The sequence below is a fragment of the Candoia aspera genome, chromosome 5 (assembly GCF_035149785.1).
Source record: "Candoia aspera isolate rCanAsp1 chromosome 5, rCanAsp1.hap2, whole genome shotgun sequence".
NCBI lineage: Eukaryota > Metazoa > Chordata > Lepidosauria > Squamata > Boidae > Candoia > Candoia aspera.
The window spans coordinates 95,745,969-95,773,866 of record NC_086157.1 but is presented as its reverse complement, the minus strand read 5'-3'; the positions used below and the strand labels follow the sequence as shown (position 1 = coordinate 95,773,866).

The following is a 27,898-nucleotide window of genomic DNA, read 5'->3' as shown; positions in this document are numbered from 1 at the left end:
TCTTAGAGGAAAAAATGCATACACAAAGGTTTGAGTGGCAGTATTTCATTCTCAGATTGATGACACTTTTGATATATGTTGTAAGTAGACAAACATTTTTCTTATTGTGCATTGTATGTGGTACTAGTAAAAGTTCTTGCATTCAGAATAACTAAACAACTGGATAGTTGTTTTGTGACTCAAAGCAAGTATGTGAAACACTATGAAGTTTGTGTCACTAGGTCGCATTGCAGCAGGGGAATTACTCCTTTATAAATGTCGAGTTACAATAATACCATCTTAGTGTTCCTTAATAAATATGTTGTGATTGCCTAATTACTGACCAAATGTCATTAGAAACTATACAAATTGATCTGATCAACATCAAGTTAGTTGATTAACACAAGATGACATTAGCCTAGAGATAGCTAAGTTAATATATACGTATGTAATGATAATAATAATAATAAAAAAAACCATGGGTGATTTCAGTGTTGCCTAGGGATTGCAAATACAAAGCAATCTGTACAAATCGTTTGGAGGGGTGCTACACAAGTGAACCTGCTGTTGCATCTTTTGAAGCCTCAGTGTTGCTGCTTCAAGGCCTTTTTCAATCTTTTCCACGTGTATACCTGCCAGTGGAAATGTCTTCTGCGCATTTCCACAAATCTTCAAAAAACCTGGAAAAGGCCTTGAAATGGCTGTGGTGAACCTTTGAAAATTGTGACTGCCTTAATATTTTGAGCAGTAGATTCAGATAAGTGCTTTACAAAGCAACCCATGAATGGCTTACAGAGCTCTTATTAATAATCCACTGCTTTCACCTACAGAAATATGTCTTGAATACTATGTAAGCTTCCCAAAATTAATCACCTTTTACATCAGCATTATTTTTCAAGAACGTTAAGACTATGTCTACCTATCTCATTAACATGACGAAAATATACACACATACTTAAGAGGTTAGGTGACATTCATTTTAAGTAGAAGCTAATTTAGCTAAAATTTAGACCTTCTAAATAATCATGTAAATGGGCTATTTACCTGTCTGACTTTACCAAATAAATCCCATATAGGACCTATTCCTATAGTTTATATATTTTTTCCTTTCCATTTTACTATAAAGAGGGGATGTTTTCTTAAGTTCCAATAGGGTATATTTTATTTTATAGAAGCCCAAAATGTTTTGGAAAAGTTCTTTATCAAATACACCATTGAAACATTTTGATTAGAAATCACTGGAGTGTAGAAGTATATTTTCTGTGCGTGCGCACCTTTGAGTCAATTTTGACTACTGGCAACTGCCTGGACAAGTCTCTGCAGTTTTCTTGGGAAGATTTCAGAAGTTGTTTGCTATTACCTTCTTCCAAGGGCTGTGATGAATGACTGGCTGATGGTCACCCAGCTGGCTTCGTGCCTAAGGTGTGACTAGAACTCATGGTCTTCCAGCATCTAGCCTGATGACTTAACCACTACACCAAATTGGCTCTTTTAGAAGTATATTTTACATGTTTTCAAATGCCAGGGTATAATATTTGTTAGTGTTTTTTAAAATGTTTTTCGTGTTTGTCTATATAGCTGTTATTAGTAAAGTTTCTTTTATTAGTAAATTTTAGTATTTATTTTAGCTTGATTCCTAACTGCCTGGTAGACTTTGGGAGAGAGAATTCCCATTTAATAATGTTCCATTTAAATGGAACATGCTTTTAAAGTATTCATTTTAAAAACCAGCTACAGTATATACTAAAATATTATATTAGTATATTTTCTTTTTGCCTTTGCATGAAAATGAATAGAACTTTATTTATATTTAATTTAAATTATTTTTATTTATTTATTTGTTGCATTTATATTTTGCCTTTCCTCTGGTAGTTAAAATGGCATAATTTCATCTCCATAATAACCCTGTGGGATAGGTTGCATTGAGATAACATACTGTAATTAACCCGTATGCACTAAGACTTCCCTGTGGTTGTGTGAAGACTTTAACCTGGGTCTCCACTATTCTAATCCAGTACCTTAACTACTATACTACACTTGTTCTTGGGTACAGCATAAATCTACTTATTTTTATGATTTTTTAAAAAAAATTATTTCAGTTATGTATGTTCCTAAATTTTGATGTAGCAATTCCAAGTACATTTCTGTTGCCACGTATTTTCTTGGGAGCAAATTCTAAGTATTTATAGGGCTATATTGTTAAAAGATTCATTTCTTAAAAAGCGTAATCTTAATTACTTCACTCTTGTTTGTAGTTAAATGCTATAATTTGTGAAACTGGAGACTGTAGAGAGCAGGAATTCAGAGATCATAATGGCAACTGTATATTGTGTGAACAGTGTGGCCCTGGAATGGAACTATCTAAGGTATGTTCATATAAAATTCTGAAAATTATTCTCTTGATTTTTCAAATATGATATACTAAATATACTTCCCCACTACATATAGTGCTGAAGACCACTTGTAAGTTAACTGTTTTGGAAGTTGCAGTGTTGTTTACTAGAGAAGTCTTTTCATAGTTTATGGGTTAAATATTTATTTATTCGTTCATTCATTTGATTTGTATGGCTGCCCATCTCACCTTAGTGACCCTGGACAGTTCACAACTGTTAAAATAACAATCCAATAAAAAACAAGTTAAAAATAAATATACAAACATATAAAACATCAATAACCAGTTTAAAACAAAAATAACCATGGTCAGTAGCCAAAGTCCATCCTTGCATTAAGCTCAACAAAGCCATTGTAAAAGCTTCCCACAACTGCTAGAGCCCCAGATATGGTGGCAGAGCCATGTCTTCAGGACTTTCCTAAAGGCCGGCAAGGTTGGGACCCATCTAAGTTCTGGGTGGGCACCATGGCAGAAAAGGCTTTATTCCTGGGTCCTGTCAGATGACAGTCCTTAATAGAAGGACCCGATGCATGCATCTACCCGATCCTGATGGGACAAGTAGATGTAATTTATGAGCAGTTTGATATTTGGAAGAAACGTCTTCTTAAAAATGTGGTTTTATCTTTTTTTACTAGATTCTGGTTGACATAAAAATACAAAAATACAAATGGAATACGATTACTTAAAAATATCAGTAAATTTTATCTTTGTTAAGATAATTCTTTATTAGCATTAATAAGTGTCATACCTACATTTGAATGCCACTGAAGGCTTTTTTTTTCCGAAACATTTTTTCCCCAGTAGTCAGTATATATGGAGAGTTCTTTGTAGAAACGATTGATTTCTCTAACCTTGTGGATTGTGGAAAAAGTAGCAGACAGTAATACAGAGTTACACATTCTCAAAAGTTAACATTCAGTCAGAACTAGTAAATTTCAGAGCAGTAAAAAAGAGGAGAAATTGTCTTCTCTCCAAATTCTTTAGGTTTCAGCTGGTTTAATTTGTGGATGTCTCAGGAATTAATGGAGCTTAAGAAATGCTTTCATGTTACTGAGCAAATCCTCTTTTATTATTTTTTTCAAGGGGGAGCATAATTTGGAAGTTATTCCTAGTTATGACTTGTTTATTTATTAATTACAATGTATATCAGGACATAATCTTTCTCAAATATTGCCTATATTAGTTTCTGAAAAATGTCCCTTTGGTCATATCTGATGAAGTCTTTCTATTTTGTCCTGTTTTCTGTGCTTTAAACACTTGGTAGAACAATGTCTTTGCTTTTTGCATAGTAATGCCTAAAGAATAGACAAGGAAATTGCTTTATTATATATGCTACTTAAGATGTACAGTATCTTCTGTATCTTTGGCAAGTCTTCCAAAGAGAACTAGTTTGAAGCAATGATTGTATAACATTTTCCTCTGAAAATTAGCACTTTCAAGACATACAGTACTTCAAAAACTATGTCTAGGTACAGTATGTAGATTTCTGAATATTATTTTTAAGAATAGTCTTACCTATAGTTCAGCTGGTGTTTTACAGAGGATGTGGGAGCTGTTGCTATCATTATAATTGTTCATGATAAGCTCTCTATTACAAGCAATTATTATTGTTTGGTTTATATACAACAATTTATATATACATCTAATATCTGAAACACTGAAAATAATTTCTTTTAAAATAGTTCATCAATGACTTTTTAAAATGGCAAGCCAACTATGGCTTATTAAATGTGGAAATGTGAGGGAACAGCACTGCACTCGTTTTTTAAAAAATAATGAATAAATAGTACCTTCTGTAACATCTTGTATATATTGAACAAAAAGAATTAAAAAATAATTTGGTTTTGTAAAACACGTGAACATGAATTAACTGCCAGTTTAATGTATTTAATGTATTTTATAGGGACGCGGTGGCGCTGCGGGTTAAACCGCTGAGCTGCCGATCGGAAGGTCGGCGGTTCGAAACCGCGCGGCGGGGTGAGCTCCCGTTGCTCGTCCCAGCTCCTGCACACCAAGCAGTTCGAAAACATGCAAATGTGAGTAGATTAATTGGTACCGCTTCGGCGGGAAGGTAACGGCGTTCCGTGAGTCATGCCGGCCACATGACCACGGACGGGTCCTTAGGGACAACGCCGGCTCCAAGGCTTAGAAACGGAGATGAGCACCGCCCCCTAGAGTCAGACACGACTGGACTTTACGTCAAGGGAAACCTTTACCTTTACCTTTAATGTATTTTATATTCTCTTGATAATAGGGGATATTTATAATATCTAGGTGTAGAGCCAAAGATAGTTGATTCATACTCAAGGTAGTTCTTGATCTGGTTAGAAGAGAATCTGTATTTTCTTACAAATCTTTCTTGTGATTCTAAATAAGAAATGAAATGAAGCAGTCATATCAACAGGCATAGCAAATCCTGCCCCAAAGCAAAGTAAATAATTATATCTAATAAGTCTGGTATAAAGTTACTTATTTCAAGCAGGACATTGGGCAGGACTGGTTTGGCAATAGAAATTTAGAGGGAGAAACTGAAAAAAAGGTTCTCCAAGAAAATAAAAAATGGGATAAACAGATTAGTCTTTTTATGCTCATAGCCTAACTCTCCCTTCTGTTTGGGTTTTTGGCCAACTTTCCTGGCTTTGAATTTCATTGGTTTGTAATCAGAAAAATAGATTCTGGAAAAGAAGATCTGTAGATTCAAAAGGGTTTATTTGTATTTTGGTATTCAAACAAGCTAAAAGGCCATGCTGATTGAGAATTCTAGGAATTGAAGTCCATATTTCTGGTGGTATTAGAATTACTTATTTATAAGATTTTATATCCCACCAAACAAACAACTCTTAGTGGTGTTCACATTAAAAAGTCATAAATGCATATAATGTCAAAAAACATTCAACAAATGATAATTTAAAACAGAGCAGTACAGTATTATATAAAATATTGATGGTGTTACTCAACTAGTTAAAAGCTCTTCAGAAAACTTGTGTTTTAACCTGATCCTGTAATGCTAATAGAGTCAGGAGAAGTCTAATTTCCTTGGGGAGTCCATTCCATAATATTGGGGCTGTCATGGAGAAGCACTTCTTCCTTGTCCCCCCTCCCCACAATGTCTGGATGGGGGTGTTACAAGCAATTTCTCCTGAGATATTCTTGTCAGACAAGTTGATCCTAACTGAAGAAGGAGATACTGTGATACCGAAGTATACAGGGCCTTATAGGTCAAAAACAGCACTTCAAAATGTACACAGAAACTTACAGCAGCCAGTGCAGAGCCACAGCATATGTCATGAGTACTGAGCAGGAGGGGGCCCCTATCCAGGGGGGAAAACGCATGCGTAGTACTGAGGAGTTAAGCAGCCATTCAAAGAGACACAGATCAGAACTGCCTTGACTTTGGGGTTTATCTGTCTGGGTTTTTCCCACGCTTCTTCAGTTTCTTAGGATTTTCTGTCTAATGTAGCAGTAATAAAACACTAGAGACCTATTCCTTGTCTCAACGTGGTTCCTGACTGTTAGGACAGCATAGCTGTTATTGTGCTCATGGTGTCCCATAGAAATTAACATATAGGCTGCTGCATTTTCCACCAACTGCATTTTCCAGTTTTTAAGTGCATCCCCATTTAGTGCATATTGCAGTAATCCAGACATGTGGTCCACCGTTGTAAGATGCTCCTGCTCCATTTAAGGTGGCAGCTGGACCAGCTGGCCATGGCTTCTATTTGCCCACCGATCAGTAGCCAGCAATCTAGGAGGATCCCCAAGTCATGGGCCTTCTCTCTTAGGGTCAGTGCCACCTGCTGGGAAGACAACATGAGAGCAGACAGAGAATCTCAGTGGACAAACAGCAACTCTATCTTGCTTGGGATGAGTTTCACCTGCTTCACCCCATCCAGATTCTAATTGCTTCCAGATATTGAGTCAAAACATTGACCACATTGCCAGACTGGTGATGTGTATTTGGGTGTCATCAGCAATTTGCTGGTATTGCATCCCAAACTGATAGTTGCTTCTCCCAATGGCTTCATATAGATGTTAAAAAGAACTGAGCCCTGTGGCACTCCACAAGTAACAGGTTACCAGGCTGATTTTTCTTTCTCTATAATCAACTGGGCCTGCCTGCTTAAAAAGGAGTTGGAGCCTTTCACACTGTCACCAACCATTGCAAGCAGTCCAGAAGAATATCATAGTTAATAGTACCAAAGGCAGTGTTCTCCTTCCATTTAAGCCCTGACAAAAGTCATTACCAAGGTGACCATGCAATTTCTTTTCCATGCCTAGGCTTGAACACTGAGTGAAAAGCATTCCAATTATCCATTTCCTCTAGGTTGCTCAGTGATTGCCTTCCTACCTAGAAAGAAAAGATGGATATGGGATTATAATGGTCCAATACAGCTGGATTCATGGAGGGTTTCTTAAGGAAGGGGAAGTTCAGCCTCCTTCAAGAATGCAAGAAAAAACCTTTCTGAAGTGAGGCATTAATCCTCAGATCCAGCTGACTACTCCTGCCCCCCCCCCCCAAGGTACTAGAAAGGTCACAGATCTAGTGTCAGGGAACATACTAGCAACCACTCTGTTTGTTTCCTCAGAATCCACAGGCCAAGAAGAATCCAAGTTAACATGGCCAGAGAATGCCCCTGTCATTGTTAAGGACTCTGCCCATGAAGAGTCAAGACCTTTAGAAATCTGAGTAACTTTAAAGACAAAGTACTGTGCAAAAATGTGATAACTGCCTAGCGGTAGATTCTATTTATTTTTATTTGTTTATTATGAAAATTTCTATTCCCCTCTTACAAACAACTCCAATTAGGGGGCAGTTTTTAGAGGAATTGCAGGGTTATCTTAATAACTTCTAAAGTTTTCCCACACTTTTTTACTTGATATAATTTTGTTTGCTTATGAACAGTTTCATGTATTTTTATGTGCACCTTATGGAATGCGAAACGCTTATTGCAGAATGCGAAACGCTTAAATTAGGTATTTTGTACTATATTTTTAACATTTTATTTAGTTCTCTAGTTTTTCCTGTTAATTATAAAGGTAAAGATAAAGGTTTCCCTTGACGTTAAGTCCAGTCGAGTCCGACTCTAGGGGGCGGTGCTCATCTCCGTTTCTAAGCCTTGGAGCCGGCGTTGTCCATAAGGACCCATCTGTGGTCATGTGGCCGGCATGACGACACGGAACGCCGTTACCTTCCCGCCGAAGCGGTACCTATTAATCTACTCACATTTGCATGTTTTCGAACTGCTAGGTGTGCAGGAGCTGGGACTAGCCACGGGAGCTCACCCCGCCGCGCAGATTCGAACCGCCGACCTTTCGATCGGCAAGCTCTGCAGCTCAGCAGTTTAACCCGCAGCGCCACCACGTCCCTGTTAATTATAGAAATTCTAAAATAAACATTCTAAGCATTTTGTTGGTCATATATACTTTTGGCTTAGCGAAGCAAGTTTATATTAAAATTATTTTTCTGGTTTTTATATAACTGCTTGAAGAACTTCACATGCTAGCTTCTAAATTTCGACATTGTTGGCATAGTTTAAAAATGGATATATCCATAATTTCCATAAGCTTATAATAATGTAGCAGTGGGGATCCACTGAGTCCTCTTTCATTCAAGCTAGAAGTTTCTCAGATAAAGTGGATAAATAAGTATTGCTTATAAAAATAAAGGAGATTATTAGCAATGGACAACCCATTAGGACCTGCTGAAAAGATTACTTTTATCTCTAGAAAGTTTTTATTTTCAAAAATAATTACACTGAGGCCTCATTTTATCTTTATTGTTTCCCATTATTCATGTCTCTAAGTGTCTCAGTAGTGCTTGTTAATCCCTACAGGAATGCGGTTTTGGATATGGGGAGGATGCCCAGTGCATGACATGCAGGCCAAACAGATTCAAAGAGGACTGGGGCTTTCAAAAATGCAAACAATGTTTGGACTGTGCTTTAGTAAATCGATTTCAGAAAAGCAATTGTTCTGCTATTAGCAATGCTGTTTGTGGAGACTGCTTACCTGGGTAAGTTACAGAAGGAATTATGAAGAATTGTAAAGAAGAACTGTAAATAATTTATATTCGTAGTTTTGGCTGGCTCTGCCGCTCTAAGTTGTTAAGTTGTCTTTGTACACTGCAATGAAAACTTGTTTTAATGGTCTGATTGAGAGGATGAAATCTCTGTTCTTCCCAAATGTCTTTTAAAAATATTAATAATATTAATAGTAAATACATTTATTTTCATTATAGAAATTATGCAAATTACATCATTACACAATTTTCATTACACAACTGATGTTAATTGATGTGTAAACCTGGCCCACTGGATATTAGATGCATTGCATCAAGGTCTGCTAAATTGAGATTCTCCTCCTATAACATCCTCCAAATGATGGTTATATACTGTAGCATTGTTCTTAGGGTATTCTAGTGAAAAGTCATCTCACAATAGCAAAACTTTCTTTTATTCAAAATTCCATTATGCAGTGCATGTTGTTCAGGTATGTGTGAAGAAGAGAGAGTGCAGGTCTTCAAAGTAGGCAGAGAAGACTTGCCTGTACAGTGCTCCCCACTCCCTGACCTCCCAGTGATCAGTTGGAGATCTGAAAGAAAGGTTAATTCATGTGGTTTCAGTATGACTATATCTCTCAACATGATCCAAGAGTCTGATAAATTAGGTTTGCAGATCACATGGAGAACTGTACTAGCATTTAAGCAAATGTGAGTCCAGTTCCTCTTCAGATCTCCAACTGAGCACATGAAGGTAAGGTAAGTGGCAGTGATTAACAACAAGCTATGCTAAAACTACTGATGACAAAACAAAACAAAATCCACCTCTAGATTTCAGGCCAAAGCCTTGAATTTGAAGGATTCAGGTGGGCAGCCAGCCCAGAAACCCTATTTTTATTTTCCCCAGAATATACTGGGCTGCACTCCTGAATTTCAGTGTTATGATTGCCAAAAATTGGCACACTGTTTCCCACCATTTTTAGTTAGTTCTGTACAGTACTGATTCAATGCTGTTCACCATTTTTTAAAAACAATCTCCATAAAACTTCAGAAAAAAGAAAAATCCACACTTAAGCCCATTTTTCATCAGTGCTCTGCTCACTGCTGCACTCACTTTTCTGTCCAATAAAGCACTAAAGTGGTGTTCTAGCCTACCAGAAGATTGTCACTACCTGAAACTCTTGCTTAATCTCATCTTATTTGATCTCCTATTATTTCAGGAACATTTTATTGCTTTTTATTAGCATAATCCTGTATTATGCTGCATTTTTCATATATGAGAAATGTGTTTTTCTTCTGTCTTCCAGATTTTATAGAAAGACAAAACTTGGGGGCTTTCAGGATATGGAATGTGTTCCTTGTGGTGACCCACCTCCTCCTTATGAACCACACTGTAAGTGCTTCTGATTTTAAAATGCTACAACATTAATATAAAGTGTTGTAGTTTTTGTTAAGGAACAGCTAAAGTATTTTGATACAAAAGGATCTTGTCCCAAAAAAGACTCCTGAAATAAATACAGTATAAGAAAGAAGGTCTGATTATACTGTATGCTATAACCCTTTCGTTTATTTATTGTTGATAAGTGTGCAGAAAACCTGTCTAAAAACATTTTTCCTCCAGACTACACCAGAGTTCTCCAGAACTTTCACATGCACCGTGCCCTCCTTTCCCTCTTTGCTCGTTCACACACACCCACTAGCACCCTCCTTGCAAGGCCTCCCTTCACTCGAATGCATCCCGTGCCTTCTTTCCCCGCCCTTCCTATGCTCACACACACCCCACACCCTCCTTCCCTGGCATTCCTGAGCAGAAACCACTCACACAGAACCACAGCACCCCCCTCCCCCAACTCATGCATGACTTGCACCAAGCCTCCCAGGTCCTCCCCAACCCCCTTGTCGCCCCCACACTCCTTACCTGGGACTCCCTCTGCTTTCTGCTTAATGGTCCGCACATCTTGGGGTTATTGTGACAATTGGAACAGCTGGATTGCTGTCACTAAGTGATGTGATCACATGACATCGTACTTTATGACCACATCACTTAATGATGGCAATCCTGGTCCCAATTGCTGTTGTAACTCAAGGACTATCTGTGTGCCCATAGTTGTTCTCTGGAGAGCTACCATGGGTGTAATTTCTGAAGAACTTTCATGTATAACTCAGGTTGAAACTTTTTTTTCCTTCTTACTTGCACCTAATTGGAGCATAAATGTTCTCCAACAACCTTTTTTTTTTCCTGTCATACCCTTGTGACAATTGCTTTCATCTGATCCCCAGCTCATATGCGAGACTGGCTTAAGTTGTCTTAACTGTTTCAGTTTTGAAGTAGTGTTTTCCCTCTTACGTTGACACATTTTTTTGCTGTGGATACAGTCTGATGGCTCTGGCCGCTTTAGGCCATTGTGGGCATGCCCCTCCTCTTCAGTCCCTGGGCAGTCTCCTCCAGGACCATTTTGGTCTGGGCTGCAGAAGTGTCTGGATCTTTCCTGCTTTCCGAGCCAATCCCTGGTTTTGAAAGAAGCAGCAGTGTGAGCAACATGGGAGAGGCATGTGGGGTAGTTGTGTCATGCATTGTGACAAAGATCCCTGCTACCTGCCACCTGTTATTTGCTACTTTTAAACACAGGTTTACTGCTCTTTCAAAATAATGCTAAACCAGTGTTTTAAAATAGCTTGATGTAACAGCTGACAAGCCTGGCGGGTTACCCAGTAAAGCAGGAGGGAGATGTCTTTGTCTGTCTGTGCATCTTTACAGGTGACAGGTACAGGGGTTATGCAGTGCAGCGGGAAAGTTCCCTCCTACAGCTCCACATAATCCCTCTCATGAACTGTTCAGCTGTTACAATCAACTGAGGACATTGCTGATGCATGGTGCGATCTCCCATGCATGTGTTATTTGGAACAGTTGACATGCACATTGAGGGTTCTCCGGTGTGTTGGGGGAGCTCTCTATTGCACCATGCATCCTTGCCTGTGGATCTGTTTCCTATAATAGTTGAGGTGTTTGCATGGTATGGCAGAAGTCTTCCTCTCATCAACTGTTAAGCCATAGTATTTTTAAACGTAGGTGTAGTACTGTTTAAAAGTAGCCTGACTTATAGATGATAGGTACAGGAAGTGCATGCAAGGGGTGGTATTTATGGGAAATGAAGGAAGCAAAACTGGTAGAATCTACCAGTCTCTTTACTTAAAATGCCCTGCACATAGTAAATTAGACCAACATCATTTGACATCATTGGTCTAGTGGTTAAGGCATCGGGCTAGAAACCAGGAGCCTGAGAGTTCTAGTCCCACTTTAGGCATGAAAGCCGGCTGGGTGACCTTGGGCCAGTCCCTCTCTCTCAGCCCAGCTCACCCTACAGGGTGATTGTTGTGGGGAAAATAGGAGAAGGAAGGAGTATTAGCTATGTTCCCCACCTTGAGTTATTTATTTATATATAAATAAAGGTGGGGTAAAAAATCTAAAAAAAAATTGTGCTGTAACAGGATAGGGATCGGTAGTCAAGGTAGTAAATTTTATGCCAGTATAGTTTTTTGCTCAACAAAATGTGAGAGCATTGTAAATGAACTGTGAGGAAGAATCTTAAGGTCTATTAGTAGGCTTACAAAAACTCAAATTTATGCAGAAATTGTTTAATAAAATTAAAAGGGACACATCAACAACTCTGTGAAGAATGGAGTATTGTGGAGAATAACATAGTTTATTTTTAGAGTAAAACAGGAGCTCTCCAAACTGCAGCATTTAGTAAAAGATCCCACATGGATAATAACAATCAGGGCTCAGTAATGTGAGCCTATTGCTGTCCTCATCAAGTAGGAATATGTTATTTGAATATTTCCCTACATCTGTAGGTAATTATGTGTATTGCTGAACTCTGATATCAAGCTGTTTTTATAATACTTTAATACTAAGAGATAAAAAGAATTGCCTCAGAAATTAACTAATTTATTCTGGGTTTTTTAAATGTTAGTATCTTGTAAATAAAATTAGCTGAATCATTATATAGACAAAATCCTGAATTTTAGTAAGAATGTTCAAGTTCTTCAAATTTCCACAAATAAAATGTATATACTGTTACACTATATTATAATGTGTTTTGGCAAATTAGTGTTTGCTCTTGAATGCTAAGTTGGGTCCACAGACTTCCTGGGCTAAAATCCCATGATCATATAGTATGATTGGAACATTAATGAGGATCACAGAATGTTGATAAGCAGTTGATTATTACCTAGCTAGCTATAAATTTCAGAGCTAGCTTTCATCTACTCTCCATCTGTAGACCTTTTAAAACAGAGTTATGGTTTAAATATTTACTCATGAAAAAGTTGGTTGTGGATTGTAAAAAGCCCATCAGAAAGTTGAAAGGATTTTCTAAAAGGAGAGTAAAAGGCAGAAGAAGAGAAATCACTCTTGAGTAAACTTTCTGTGATAAACACTGAATTCTGTATCATTTAATAATAGCAAATAATGCTGATACATATGTTAAAATGGAATCAGAACTTTGTTGTGGATATTTTTTTATTTTATAATAGCAATACAAATTCCATTTTAAGCAGAAATTAAATGAAGCACTTCTAAATAATGTATATTATATTCTGCTGTTTTCTTGAAAACAGGAATTCGAAGGCCGGGGGGGGAAAGTGTATAAATCTAGGAGTGTTTCGCCCAAAGCTTTGTTTTCTTTAAAAAGTGGGGGGGGGGGGAATCCTAAGGTTTATGAAATATTTCCTAATGTTTTCATTTTAAATGAGTTGTAAAATACATAAGATATAAAAGAAATTGATTTATATCTGGAACTAAATATGGGAAAAGTTGGAGAAGCTCAAAAAAAGGCAAGTTAAGAAATGCACAAACAAGAAAATAGAAATGAAATAAAGTGCATGTGTCCTCTCAGATCTTACCTTTAAAAAAGTAATTAAGCCACCTGGGTGACCTTCAGCCAGTCACACCCTCCGATACCTAGGAAAGACGCAGTGGCAAACTACTTGCAAAAAACCTTGCCAAGAAAACTGCAGAGGCTTGTCCAGGCAGTCACCAGGAGTCAGGACTGACCCAAGGCACCATGTAAAGTAAAATAAAATAAACAATTGAAAAATCTTGTATGTAATCATTGAATTCAGGAAGTTATATATATTATTAAATTACTGACAAATTCTGCATTGGTAGAGCCAGAGCTTTGGTTTTATAGATTGTTTTTAACGAGATAACAGAATCTTGGGTGAAGTCTCAGGAATTCTTTTTTAAGAATTACATTTCTAAGGTATTTCTACATTTATAAAGATTTCTAAGGATTACAGCTATAAATATAACATTTGTATCAAATGTCTCTTGATACGTTTTGTTAAGTTTTCTTTCAACAAAGAGATGAGGTGAGATGATCTGAGTTGGATTGGGATATAAATCCAGGATGAAGAGTTTTCTTGTCAATGGCAGGAAAGTTTCGATTGGCAACTGTAAATCTAATTCCTAGAAACCTATTAGAGGAATTCCCAGCTAATGAATACTATGAATGCTATCAGCCCTTACTGCAGAAAGGACTAGTATAACAAAAATTCATAAACTCGTATCATGTTAATAATATTACACATAATAATTTTGGAATCCCTTTAATGTTCATTGTTATACGATGGGGCCTTATTGTTTATTATTGGATAAATATTGTGGCCATTTTAGGAAAGGATACTGATAAAATGTAAATTTAGATATAGACTTAGAATAGAAAAGTAAAATGTATAAATCAGCATGAAGTACATTTACAGTTTCAGGAGAATAATAAGGTCTTAGCATGCTCTTGAAAAGTGAACTTATACAATTTAAATAACTGTTAAGACATTTTGTTTTTATTTTTTATTTTTTATTTGCCTCAAGTTTTACAGAAAACTACAAAAAAAGAAAATAAATACAGAACCAGCAACCAACTTAAAAAAACAACAACCACCAAAGGGAAACTAATTATATATATCACGTATTCATCAAACATCAAACCAATTTCTAATTCTACATTAAATAAAAAGGTGGTTCTCTAACATTACAAAATATCATAAAATTTATGCCAAAGAAGAACATATAGAGTGATTTTTTCATTACTAGAGAAAATAATTGTTAGCAAATCCTAGGCTTGATATAACCATAACTCCTCAAAAATAGTCAGATTCCAAAGTTTTGGAACATAATTTGATATAACATTAACAACTTCAAAATACAAATCTACTTATGTACATTAAAATGTTTTTCCAAAAAGAAGACAATAATTCACAAAACCAAATCATATCAGTCAAGAAGCCCTCAATTTTTTTACATCAGCAACAAAATCTGATGTCCATACTTTCAAAGTCATTATTTGGGGCATCAAGTAGATTTGAAATAAATCTTTTGATGCATCAGTTTTAATCTTGAATCCACTGAGGGAAATTCAGTATTTTTTAAGACCTACATCTATCGATTTTCTATTATTGGGTGTTCTACTTCTTTAATTCATGAGCCATAAATATCCTCTGGATAAGATCTTTTGCCTGTATTATGAAATCTCCTTCCCAAGTCTTTAGCCACATGCATACCAATTCTGAAAGTGAAAATAGCAATCTCGCCCACCTACCATCACGTTGTAGCTTCTAGCTACTTTTATTGCCTTGCTTTCTCAAGACTCCCAGCTCATTTTCTCCATTTATTTAATTACTATCACACAACCTTGTCACTTGCAAGAGTATTCATTAAAGTATTCATTAAAGCAATCAAATCAGATTTTTTACTGTATTTAGCTAATTTTATTATATTATTAAACTAGCCAACACAAGGCAGAATCCTTGTGTTGGCTAGTTTTTCACTGGGCAAACCATTTTCAGGCTGGTGTCTCTTACCATGGCCTAAAAGCCAAGGGTGCTCTGATTACTAGAGCTTTTGTGGGTCACAATATAACCATATTATTAGTGGCCTCTGGATTAGAGCCGCACACCCCACCCGCTTTGTCTCAAAGGAATAAGGATAGAATGTAAAACCTGTTATTTCCTGTAACAGCTAGTTTTACAAGTAGTTCTCCATAAAACATACTGGAGAAACTAAATACAAAATTAAACTGGTAGCTAGATGAAATATGGGAAATGTATTTCTACATTTGGAATATGCACACACCTAAAAACAACCTTTCAAGAATGGAGCAGTTGTTTTACATCAGGAGGACTGACAACATGATTTAAAGTAATTTTCCAATTACATTTTGTCTCAATAGTAATTGGTCATCTTTGTAGCAGTCCAGACGCATTTGAGAAACTGGTAATGCCTAGATCATAGTTAATGCATCTGCCTGGTCCTTCAGAGGCAGTAGACAGAAAGAGAAACATTGGAGATGAAATATTTGCATTTGCATAATAAACCTGTTAAAAAGTTAACTACTAGTTTTTTTACACTTTATTACTAAGATTTAAAACCATGATACTGGAAGCATTCTCATATTCCTTTTAACTTAGCATATGGCTATTGAGGCCCATGCCAACTCAGTGTATACTAAGATAATGATTAAAGGAATTGAGCTGCTTCCTTGCTGACCATAATTTGGCCCTTAAACATTTGTTTAGTAAATTCTGTTCCAAGATCATCTTATGTTCCCTCAATTTCTGGTTTTATTTTTCAAGGAAATTTGGGATGGGAATTGTTACTTCATTTTTACCACAAGTACTGATTACAGTGTATTATATGTAACAAAACAAGTTTCTAGACTTAGTTAATGAACTATGTCTCAGTATTAATTATACCAGCATTTCTTCTACAAAGTTCCAGTTTACCCATGGCCAGTTTTTTTTTTTTTTAATATGATCAAAATTAGCTTATTCTTCACACAAAGGTTGTTTATTCTCTGCACAAAGAATTTGATATTTGGGCACATTCAACAAGCCTAACCTTTTAAAAGATGTATTTTTTTAATCTATTGAACACAGAAGTCAGAAGTACTTTTTACTAACCTTATTGTTAACAGTAGATCCAGGCTCGTAAATTGGAGATAGCCTCCTATAGTTGAGCTTGTTAGCTATTTTTATGGGGTTTTTTTAATCAATGTCCAATTTTGATTTCTTTAAATTGTCTTTTTAAAGTGCTTCTCCATGTATTTTTCTCTGACTGGGCTTCACCATTCTGAACAGACACCTAATGAGTGCAACTCAGGGTTCATTACTCCATTATATAAATCAAATGCTTTGCATTTTCAGCATTTGTATATAACTATAGAAAAGTTGACATAGAGGAAAAATAATGCTTTTTTTTTAATCAAAAGTCCTAAAGACCAGATAATTTTTATTGCTTTTTCTGATTAAGTTTGCATTTGCTTTTTGCAGTGTTCAAAATTTTGGTAAGTTGTCTTTGAAAGTAGCAGCTTTCCAAATTCTCTGGCTATATTTGAAAGCTGAAGTTCTCTTCTGAAGACATAAAAGCTTCAGTTCCATTTTTGAACAAGATACTGATAGGAGGTAACCTTGGATCATGGTATCCTCCTAGGTCACCTAGCTGCTGTAGGTCTTAGGAAGTTCTTTGATACAGTGACTGATTCTTTCTGGGACAGAAGTGCAACAGAACTTCCCCCTCCCCATTGGGTATTTTGGCATTTGTGGTGCTGCAAGATTCTAACTTGCCTGTCATGTTACTTGACATCTACAGTGCATAAAACTACTGAGAGAAGTCAGCTGGAGTTAGGATAAGATGCCACCGGTATGGGAGTGTCATGCAATTCTATGTCTTGCTATCTATTTATGAAATTCCTGACTGAACAGATGCTTCAGGACAGTTTTGGGATGCACTGGGGCAAGCAATCTAAAAATAACAGTACTATGGTCAGGGAAGTCAGCCAATGGGGAAGAGTTCAACTGAACTGAATGGGATTGCACTTCATCTGAAAGACCAGGTTTGATTTTTGGAATCTTTGTGAACCTGGCACTACCTAGCAAGCTCTAGTGGAAAAGGTAACTTAGACTTTCTTCTATTGTTTGAACTGCTGTATGCATTTTGACTGTATCTAGAAACAGAAAAACTTGCCTTGTGTTGTCTGGAAAGTTCAACAAGTATAAAATGCAGCTGAACACGTGAATGTAGAATTTACCTGTTCAAATTACATTATAGCACTTGTATAGAAGAGCTGGTTGCATATTTTCTTCTGGATCTAATATATATATATATATTTTAAAAATTCTTAGCAATGTCTTCAGACAACTTTCCTTTGAAATATGGGATTAAAGTCTTTGAAATGAAACTAATAACTAATTAGTATATATTTGAAAATGTTTTTAAGATTTAGAATTCATGTTCATTTATGTCAGTATAGGTCAGCCTTTCTCACCTTTTGGCCCTGGAGGAACCCTTGAAATATTTTTCAGGCCTCAGGGAACCCCTGCACATTCAGGCTCAAATATAGGCCAGAAGTTACAGAATTATTATATTGGTTTCATGTGTAGGCCTGTATACATGCACTAACAGTGCTCTTACCCTAAAAATAAAGAATGAAACTTACCTCTTTAATGTGAAGTTGCCCGGATTTTAAATAATTTTTTAAATAAATCATGATCTCCCAGGGAACCCCTAGTGACCTTTCGCAGAGCCCTGGGGTTCCACCAAACCCTGGTTGAGAAACCCTGGTATATGTAGTACCAATTGTTAAATTTTATGGAATTTTGTGAGTTGGTTGAGAGTAGAGATGAGCCACTACACCTAGTACACGGATCAGCTGTTCTGTAACTAGCAGCATGGCAGTGGCAATGGAGCTGGCAAAGCCAGTTCTTAAACATTTACCCACACGCCACTGGGTAGTGCTTAGATTAATGTACATTTTGTGCACAGATTAATTCCCATGGGAATAACCACCCTTTCTTTTTCCTTTCTTCCTGCCTCATTATGCCAAGTGGTAATGCAGAAAGCATGATTTGTGTAGGCCTCTTGTCCTCTCAAAAAGTCATGGAGCTGCACTTCCTTGTTAAAGAGAAAGGGCAGGTTGATGGGATGTGAGATACTTTGAGATATCTGATTCCTTACAGTTACCTACTATGCACACACTGTACATAGTATATCTGCACTAAGACAAGAAGAGCTGAACACCATGGCTGTTGGTACATAGAAAGATAGTACAAATAATCTGTAAAAATAAGCTTTATTCTCTGGAAAGAGGAAAGAAAATGTTAATTTCAGCCATGAGATTTGAGAATGTCAGTATTTCTCTTAACCAGCTTTCTACACAAGTTAATACTAAAACCAGCCTTTCATCTTTTGAATCAATCCTATAATTAGAATCCTTCTTTGCCAGGGGCTGAATGAGTGTTTATTTTACATATAGGATGTCTGCAAGATATTTAACTTAATCATTACTTTTTATTAACAAAGAAATAGCTGCTTAGTTATCAGATTTAAGTGAACTTGAAATTCCTGAGAGGAAATGGTATATGGGTAATGATTAACCCATACTGAATGAATTCTCTTATGTATTTACTAATACAGCTAGCTCTTAAGGACAGTGAAGACATTTAAAAATGCCTTACACATGATATTAATTACTAACTAAACTTTTGGCTACAGCTTATTAAACTAATAGATTACAGTGATGTTATGTATATATTTTATAATGGCCTTATTAGTTTTGCTCAAAATTTATTGGCAGACAAAATTTATTGATAGACAATGAACGTATATTTCAGTATTTCATTTTTGTTCCATTTGAGAAAATAACATGCCTTCAAAAAGATGAGTCAACTCAAGATGCATACAATCTAGTAATTTAGGTTATAGCCAGAATATTAATTTGTAACTAATATCAAGCATATTCCTTATGTCCTTACCTCCCAGGAAATTAGATAAAGGGTGAAATACTATTTATCACATTTGCATATAAGTATACTCTTCCTTGATAGGATGGCTGCTGTGTTGGGCATTGATGTGTTGTTCAGTATGCTGCTGTGTGGCCTGTTTATACAACTCAAGGTGAAACTTCTAACCCACTTCTTGGAACATAGAGCATCATGTTCTTTCCCCATACATTAGTGCACTAGCTCTCCTAGAACAAGCAGGGCAACATGCAGGACTCTGGAGATGGACAAACCCCTAGCTATTCAGGGGGAGGAATAGATTAAAAGAGAAGTTTTTAGAATATATGAATGCACCATAGTGGGGTAAATTGCCTTTTCAGAAGTAATAAGGGGGCGGGGAAGGAAAAAAACTGTGCTGGTGTCTATAGGACAGCTCAGAAGAGTTGCTCCAGAATATTTTGTGTTTAGCTTTTGATGTCTGTTGAATGACATAAAATGACAATTGAAACCCATCTGGTAACCAAAAGCTCCATTGTGGGATTACCATAGTTGATACCAATGCAAAGTGACCAGAACAGATAAAGGGTAGTATTTTCTGCTTGTGATGTTGTTATTAAAATATTGTAAGCACACTGGTATACATAAGATATAAATGTAAATGTAAATAGGTAAATCTGAAAACATGTAACTGTTCACATTTTCCATGGTAGTTTACAGTCTTTAAAAATAAGGAACTATTTACTTGATGCCAACAATTTTGTAAAACCTTGCAAAACAGAGAAAATGCAGAAACATTTTTAATACTTTCTTATTACTATCATTACCACAGAAAAAAGGCATCCCCTTGTTGATAAATTCCATATGCACACAAGAATCAAATGGAGATACATATATAGGAAGGTTCGCAATTAAAAATAGCAGATACTGTACTTTAGGGTTGGATCTGTTCCATAAATATTTTTATATGAAGTTGGTATCAGTAATAGAAAGTTTATAGTTACATACGAATGCATGAGTGGATGCATGAAGGAGAAAATAAGGTTGTTTGTTGCTTCTTTTAAACCAGTTTCTAAATATTTTGTATAAATTTGCGGAGTTAATTATATGTTGGCAATTATTTTTTTATAAGACTGGAAATGATATATTTAATATTAACATAATCATTGCTCAGTTTTTTTTAAACTAAATAATCTGCATATTTATTGTTTTCATCAGATTTCAGAATAGTTACTGATTTACAGATGAAAGAATTTTTCTTGTGGGTAATCCAGGAAACAGTTATCTATTCTGGCAAATCTATGTTAAACAAAGACATGTGTGTATACAAGTAAAAACTCTAGTATTGTAAATAACATGGTTTCATCAATAATACATTTATCTTACTGGAGCCTCAACCTACCTATATTTTTCCTTTTGAAATACTGCTGTAACTTTTTAGAAATAGTTTTATTTCTCCATTATTGTTAGTATGTAACACTATTTCCAGCATTTTATATTATATATAATTCACTTACTTAACTATATAAGGAAATGGTTAAAAAACGTCAGTTTTTCTAATTTATCTAAATACTGTAATTTCATATTGCTGAATCATACCACTTTTTCTCATGATCCAGTTCTATTGGAAGAACCTTTAATTTCATAACAGTTCATAGGAATATATTGTACATTTTTTCTGGCTAAACTGGTCTGATACTGTAATAGTATGTGGGAAAGATTGATGCCAGCCTTACCAGGTAGACCAGACAGGAAACACGTCCAGATAAGATAATTCTACCTTATTGTAAAACTACATTAACAGAATCTTGCAAGTCTAAAAGTACAATTCTCCCATCTCCTTTACAGCCCAAAAAATTAGGGAGGGTCTCTTCTGAGCCTCTTGCCCCGCCCATTATGCAGCTGCAGGCTATACTGCTTCTTATCTGACCGTTCCCTAGGCAGCATCTCTTTGCTCTGTCTCCCAGGGTCTTTCCCACATACCATTACAGATACACAGGATTCGTCTATTTGTAGATGGCAATAACTTTGTGTTTGTATCTAGAAAATCTTGAAGGAACTATAAACATGAACTTCCTTTTTGACTGAAATATGCATAGGGCAACATGAATTCCATGCTGAGGGCTCAGCATAATCTAATAATATATGTAATTAATTTTTGAAAACCTGAATGGTGCTGTTGATAGAACAGTATGTTGTTGTATTAATCTGAGCCAAGGATACAATTGTCTGATTTGCTTTTTCTTGTCCCCTAGATGTAGCTTAGTCATCCCTCTCTTGTTTTCCCAAAAGATAAATCTTTTTCTTCCCTATGTAAAGTGATAGTAAGTGAATGGAGGAACCCATAATGAAAGCCATTTGATAACTCTTTCCTACTAAATGTATTTTGGAAACTTAGAGTAACATTTTTTACATGTTAGAGCAGCCTTTGCCAATCTGGCACCCTCCAGATGTATTAGACTTCAGCTGCTATAATGTAATTGGAGTCCAACATATCTAGGTTTAAGTGTGCAGAGATATTTGTCAGTGTTTGGTCTTTTAACTGGCCATTATGTCTTTACATATAATTTTTCAAGAAATTATAGGCTTTTAGTTTTGTCTAGACCAGCTTGTGGTAATAGATTTAACATGTTTTCAGAAGCTAATAAGTTGGAACAGTTTCTTTTAATCATTTATTGTATTAAATCTTTGTGGATTTTTGCATGTGAAGCCAGTGATTTTTATAGGATTCTATAAATATGGCAATTCATAGTTGTTGAATTGACAGTTGTAGAATTATAAGCATTAAATGTCTTATGTCATTTCATTTGCTGTATTGGATGTACAGTACATACTTGCCCTTTTGGACTACAGAAAGATTGATGCTCATATTGTTTACATTCATCCTACTTTTTTTCTCTGATAAACAGGTTTTGTAGGTTTCTGTAATTTAAAAAACATATTTGAGTATGGATAATGATAGCCTTCTGCAGATGTTGATAATTCATAAGGAATGCATATAGTGATACTATAGCAGGCTCTGCCTTTGAGTTTTGTTTATTCTAATGTGTAGAGAGCCACTGTATTCATGTAATTCATAAAAATCATGTATTTAATGCACAGACCCACTTTGAGGTAGCTGCAGTATTGCTGTGCCCATACAAAGATTTAATATAATCTCATTAATGACTGGACGAGGCTAATTTCCCCAAATATTCCTCCCTCATATCTGAAACAAAAAATTAGGAGACCATTAGAAACAATGAAAGGAAAGGGGAAGTTGGCAAAAATCTTCTGAGGATGGATCTCTGAGTCAGCAGAGTGCTTTCTAAAAATGGAATAAAGTAGCACATTTAAAAAAAAAACACATACACCTTAAAACAAGCAAATTTCTCAGCAGGAATTCTATGAAATGGCCATAGCTGAATGAAAATGTTTTTTGTTTCCCATACCACTTTTATGCGGTAAAATATGCTCATAATACTTTCTACACCAATTCTGTAATGAGATGACTTGCCAGGAAGCTTTGTTCAATACAATTATAGACCTGTAAGGTACCCAAAGAGTTTTCATCTATGGATGAAATCAGTTTTATACTTTCTTGTCTGCCTGGGAAATAGTGTTCCAGGAAAAACAACTGCAGCTTGATTAAAACACAGATAGCCATAATAGTCAAGCCAGTAAATGATGACATTAATTAAACTGTGGATCATATTCCTATCTGGATTAATTTAATCCAGTTTAAAATGGGGGACAATGTATTTCAGCTATTTTAAGGGCTTGTACAACTATTCAGCAGAGCTAGGCAGAGAGTTTGCTGCCAAAGTCAATTTTTCAGAAATCAGTTTTTTAAACTTAGTATATATGGTTTTTTTTTACTCATTCAGATAATAATGGCCATTTCATAGAATTCCTGCTGAGAAATTTGCTTGTTTTAAGGTGTATTTTTTTTAAAAAAAAATGTGCTACTTTATTCCACTTTTAGAAAGCACTCTGCTGACTCAGAGATCCATCCTCAGAAGATTTTTGCCAACTTCCCCTTGTCATGTTCACTGTTTCAATGTGTAGTATACATCATAACGTTTCACATGCCATGGCGCTGACGCTCGTTTCTGTTTGGGAGGGAGCTGCTGTGAAACCTTGTACCAAGCTCTGTATCTGTGTTCATTACAATGGAATGTGTTTGGGTTATGTTATCTGTTCAAGGACTTTTCCTGCAGACCATCAGAAACCGTTAGGAGCACCTGGGATTGTGAACTTGGGAAGATTCTATGGGGGAGGGATCTCATTTGCACCGAGGGTTTTTAGTTTGCATTTGGCGTGCTTTTATCATTCTCAGCTTTCTCTGTGATCCTTCATACTATTCTTTAATAAATCAGATATCTTTGAATTCCTGCTCGTGAGTCTGATAGTGTTTTAGAATAGGCAACCATTACACCCCTTTCCTTTCATTGTTTCTAATGGTCTCCTAAATTTTTGTTTCAGATATGAAGGGGGAATATTTGGGGAAATTGGTGAAAGTTGCCTCTCTTCTTCCCATAACACTAGCTAATTACTGTAGTACCACTCCTTGGAAGTCTGGATTTTATCCATTGTATTTAATATAACTTCAGTTGATGTTTGTTGATTCTGTTTTTTAATAAATTTTCAACTTGGACAGATTGACCAGTGGATAGATTCTATGACTTGGACCTTCATTTAAATGGTTCCACAGCATAGCATAACATTTATGGAGGAGCTTGTTGGTGGCCCTTTGCTGATACTAATAGACCTGGATTGCCTTTCTTTGCCCACTTATGAAACAATAATACAGAACATCTTCATCTGATACTCCATGTAAGAATTAGTTGTAATGAACATACTTACAGTATATAGCTTGCTGGAGAAGTTGCAGTTTCACTATATACTGCATTAATCAGGCCCCACCTCAAGTAGGGTATCTGGGTGCCACACTTACGAAAGATTAAAAAAAAAACAGGAGCAAAGCATAACAATGAGGATGATCAAGGGACTGAAAACTAACCCATATGAGAAGAGACTGAAGAAACTGGGTAAGCTTACCCTTGAGAAAAGACAACTGAGGGGAGACTGATAACATTCTTCAAATATCTGAATAGATGTCACACAGAAGAAGGCCAAGAGCTGTTCTCTGTCATCTCAGAGTGTAGGGTACCGAATAACAGTCTTAAGTTACAAGACAACAAATTCCGTTTGCATGTTAGGGAGAAGTATTTTGCTATAAGCGGAATGAATTACTGAGAAAGGTAAGCTCCCTTTGCTAGATATATTCAAGTAGAGATTGAATAACTACAGTATCCACTAAGGATATTTTTATTTTGTGTCATGCACTTAGTGGGTTTGACTTGATTGGCCATTTCCAATCCTTTGATTCTGTTTATGCTGTGCAGTGTAGGTCCTTAAAGAATGTATCGCATGTCCCTAAAGAGCTTTAGGTAATGGTATTTTTTGTTCTTCTCTGCATGTAATTTCTTATCAGTAAAAGGTATGCATTTATCTGTATATAGGCACTACGAAAGTGAATTTGGTGAAAATCCCATCAACCGTTTCCAGCCCACGAGACACTGCTCTCGCTGCTGTGATATGTAGTGCACTGGCGACTGTACTTTCCGCTCTCTTCATCCTATGTGTTATCTATTGCAAAAGACAGTTCATGGAAAAGAAGCCAAACTGTAAGCTTCTCCCCCCCCCACCCCCGCCACCACGTTACGTTTTTTACCCTTGTCATCTTTATGTTGAGTTTTATCACCTAATAAACTTCTGTGCAAAGAAAAAGAATTATTTGGATTTAACTAACTGTAACTTAACTGTAACTTGGAGTTGATTCTCTGTTTCTCAATGTAATTTTGGTCAATTATATCAATGAGGAGAAATATGTTTATGTGAATGAGTTGTATATGCACAGCCTGTACATGTCTTGATTTTGCCTGGCAGATGGTGAACCATTCAGGAGACCATACAAAAATGCATCAAAAATTAATATCCAAAATTCATGTTACGGTGTGAAAACTGTAAGAGTCAGAGTAAAAGTAGCAGTTAGTCAAGGCTACTTTTCAAGCACTGCTACTCAGTTAGATTTTTTAATTGAGAAATCACGGAAAAAGAAAACGTACTGTATGTTACTCAGAGTTACAAATTACTGTAAACTTTTAACAACAATTCCCGTTCTTTTTGGAACTTCAGATTTCTTCTGTCAAGTATTTCTAATTATTTTTCTTGATAATTAGGGTCAAGAATCTAGATCAAACTGAAATAGGCATAAAGCAAGAAGGAAACAATTTAATACATATTATGCCAGAACTCTTATAATAGGTGCTCTAAGTTAAATAAAAGTGAAATGTTATCAGATATTATTAGATAATAATTTAAATATAAATAAGATGGATTTAACAACATCCAGTGTCAATTTCTTCTCTGTTCTGAAGGGTCTGTACAATCACAGGATATTCACTATGAAGGATCAGAACTTGCATGTTTTGACAGATCACAATTTAATATATATGAACATAAAACATGCTACCAGGGCCAGCAGGACTCATTACAGATGTGTGGTAAGTGTGGTCTCCAAGTACTTGTGGGAGCTGTGTTAGTCTAAGTAGGAGGAACACAGTGAGGCTGAAATTTGAATGTGGCATACAAAAGTAACTATGGATAAATTGCTATTTAGTATACAGGATGTTAGACTAGCATAAATCCCATTAAACAGTAGGACTAAAGTAATAGAACTACTAGCATGTAATGATATAAAGCAAATCAAAATTAGAAATGTAAATATACTAAATGCATGTATGACTAAAACTTTGTATAAAGGCTAGATGTGTTATGAAGAATTTATACTTTGTACAAGAGCAGATATTAGCCCTATGATGTGGCATTCTCACACATATGATTGGTTGTGTGGAATGCATTGCCATATGATCATCCTTCACCTGCCCCCAAGTGGATGGATGATGGATTGTATGACTAGGCATTAAGTTCTCCTGGGGCCTAAACAATTCCTTTTGTGGTTCATGCTTTTTTTGCATAACATACAGACAAGAGCCAGAGGCCAACAGCTGTTCTTCACTATATGTCAACTGTATACTCTGGGACTTGTGTGAACCAGCTCACAGCTAGTCTCAACAAGTATAAATTATTTGCATTTCTAGAAAACAATATGCACTTTGTTTCTTACTTAAGGTTTTCTTTTTTTCAAGGACCAGTGCATTTGATTCCATCATTGTGCTGTGATGAGACATGTAGCTTTGAACATAGTTGTCATAGCTGTCCTTTTCATTCTGAGACTACACGTCATGAAAGGTACTTCAGGTTTTTAACTTCTGCCTTTTGCTAACTTTTCTACTGTATATTAATGTTAGTGCTTATTACAGAATACATTGGAGTGTATTCTACAGAGATCTTCAGTCAGGGGAACAGACATTTCTAACAGACTGAATCCCTAATTTGGAAGGGAAAGGAAATGTGCAATATGCAAGCAAAAGCCAATTCAAGTAAATTAGGTTTAGCCCACTTATTCCAACAGAATAAATTGATGACTTTGAGCTGTTGGACAGATGTTTTCTGCCAGTTTCTAGAAAGTTAATTTTTATGACCAAATCATATAACTTTTTCATTCAAAAGATAATCTGAATAATTTTGACCAGTTTTTATTGACAGAATTTTAACAACATAGGATAAAGAATTATACATACACCTACCTGAACACATACAAAATCTATTCATTTTCCGTTTTGAAAATCTTGCGGGGATTCCTTGATGCTGTATGCATGCAGGACTAGATGTACTGATTTTAAAAGGTAACCTTATTGAAAATTCAGATTATATGGATATTTCCAGATTTTGCATGCTCAAAAATATGAGTAATTTACTCATGGGAGTGATGCAGATATGTTATCTTAAGGTAGAATTTATCTTGCATCTTTGTATTCTGTTAAAAGATACATGGGTATAATATGTCTGCTCCTTCTGTCTTTTCTCTCTGTTCTACTCTGTTTTAGAGTAAGAAACTGTTATTTTTAAAATGTGCATTTCTGTTATATTTTTGTTAGTACTGAAAAAAAGCATAATTTTTTGTGTATATTTCCTGCATTTTGATCTTTTCCCCTTTCCCCACCACCTACAACATGATATAAAATGATATTATTAAATTATTTAAAGTATGATGTATAATAATACTATTAAATTATTTAGTATGTCTTCATACCATCTTTCTGCCCCCAAAGGCAAAAATATAACACAAATCATACTTTATGTTTATTGATATGCAATCAGGGCATTAGGATCACCAGTTTTTATATATTATTTTTTAAAATGAATCTTTGTTAAATGATTCTTGTTTCTCAACTTTTTACAGGAATTCAAATTCTGTTGGAGAAATGATTCCAGCATTTCTTGGTTCTCTTTCACATTCTACTTGTGGAGATCTTTCAGATGCTTGGCCTCTCATCCAAAAACCAGGATGTTGTGACAGCATTTCTTTCTGTGAATCATACCCTGAACTAGTGGGAGAAGATGAAAATCTTTTCAGCCTAGAGACTGAAAAAACCACTGTGGATTCAGATAACAAACAGGATTTAAATGTACTCACATCTACAAAGTCTCATTTTGGTAGCTTGACAGAATCACCTGAACTTTCCAGCAACACATATTGTATCACTGCTCCCTCAAATCAGGTTGTGGCTGCTGAACCACTCTCAGCAACAGAGTATGACAGATCAAACTGATAAACAGGTACACACTGTTATCTAGTGGATAGTTTA

At 35.8% G+C, this 27,898-nt stretch overlaps 1 protein-coding gene across 1 annotated transcript; it reads left to right on the top strand.

Annotated features, from left to right (window-relative positions):
* Positions 1-27,864, top strand: TNFRSF19 (TNF receptor superfamily member 19). The gene is made up of 8 exons (XM_063304464.1): positions 1-80; positions 2,235-2,345; positions 8,206-8,384; positions 9,677-9,762; positions 24,647-24,811; positions 25,565-25,690; positions 26,336-26,438; positions 27,493-27,864. Exons 1-8 carry the CDS (start codon positions 15-17, stop codon positions 27,860-27,862), a joined length of 1,206 nt encoding a protein of 401 aa, XP_063160534.1. The 5' UTR covers positions 1-14; the 3' UTR covers positions 27,863-27,864.
* The last annotated feature ends 34 nt before the right edge of the window (positions 27,865-27,898 follow it).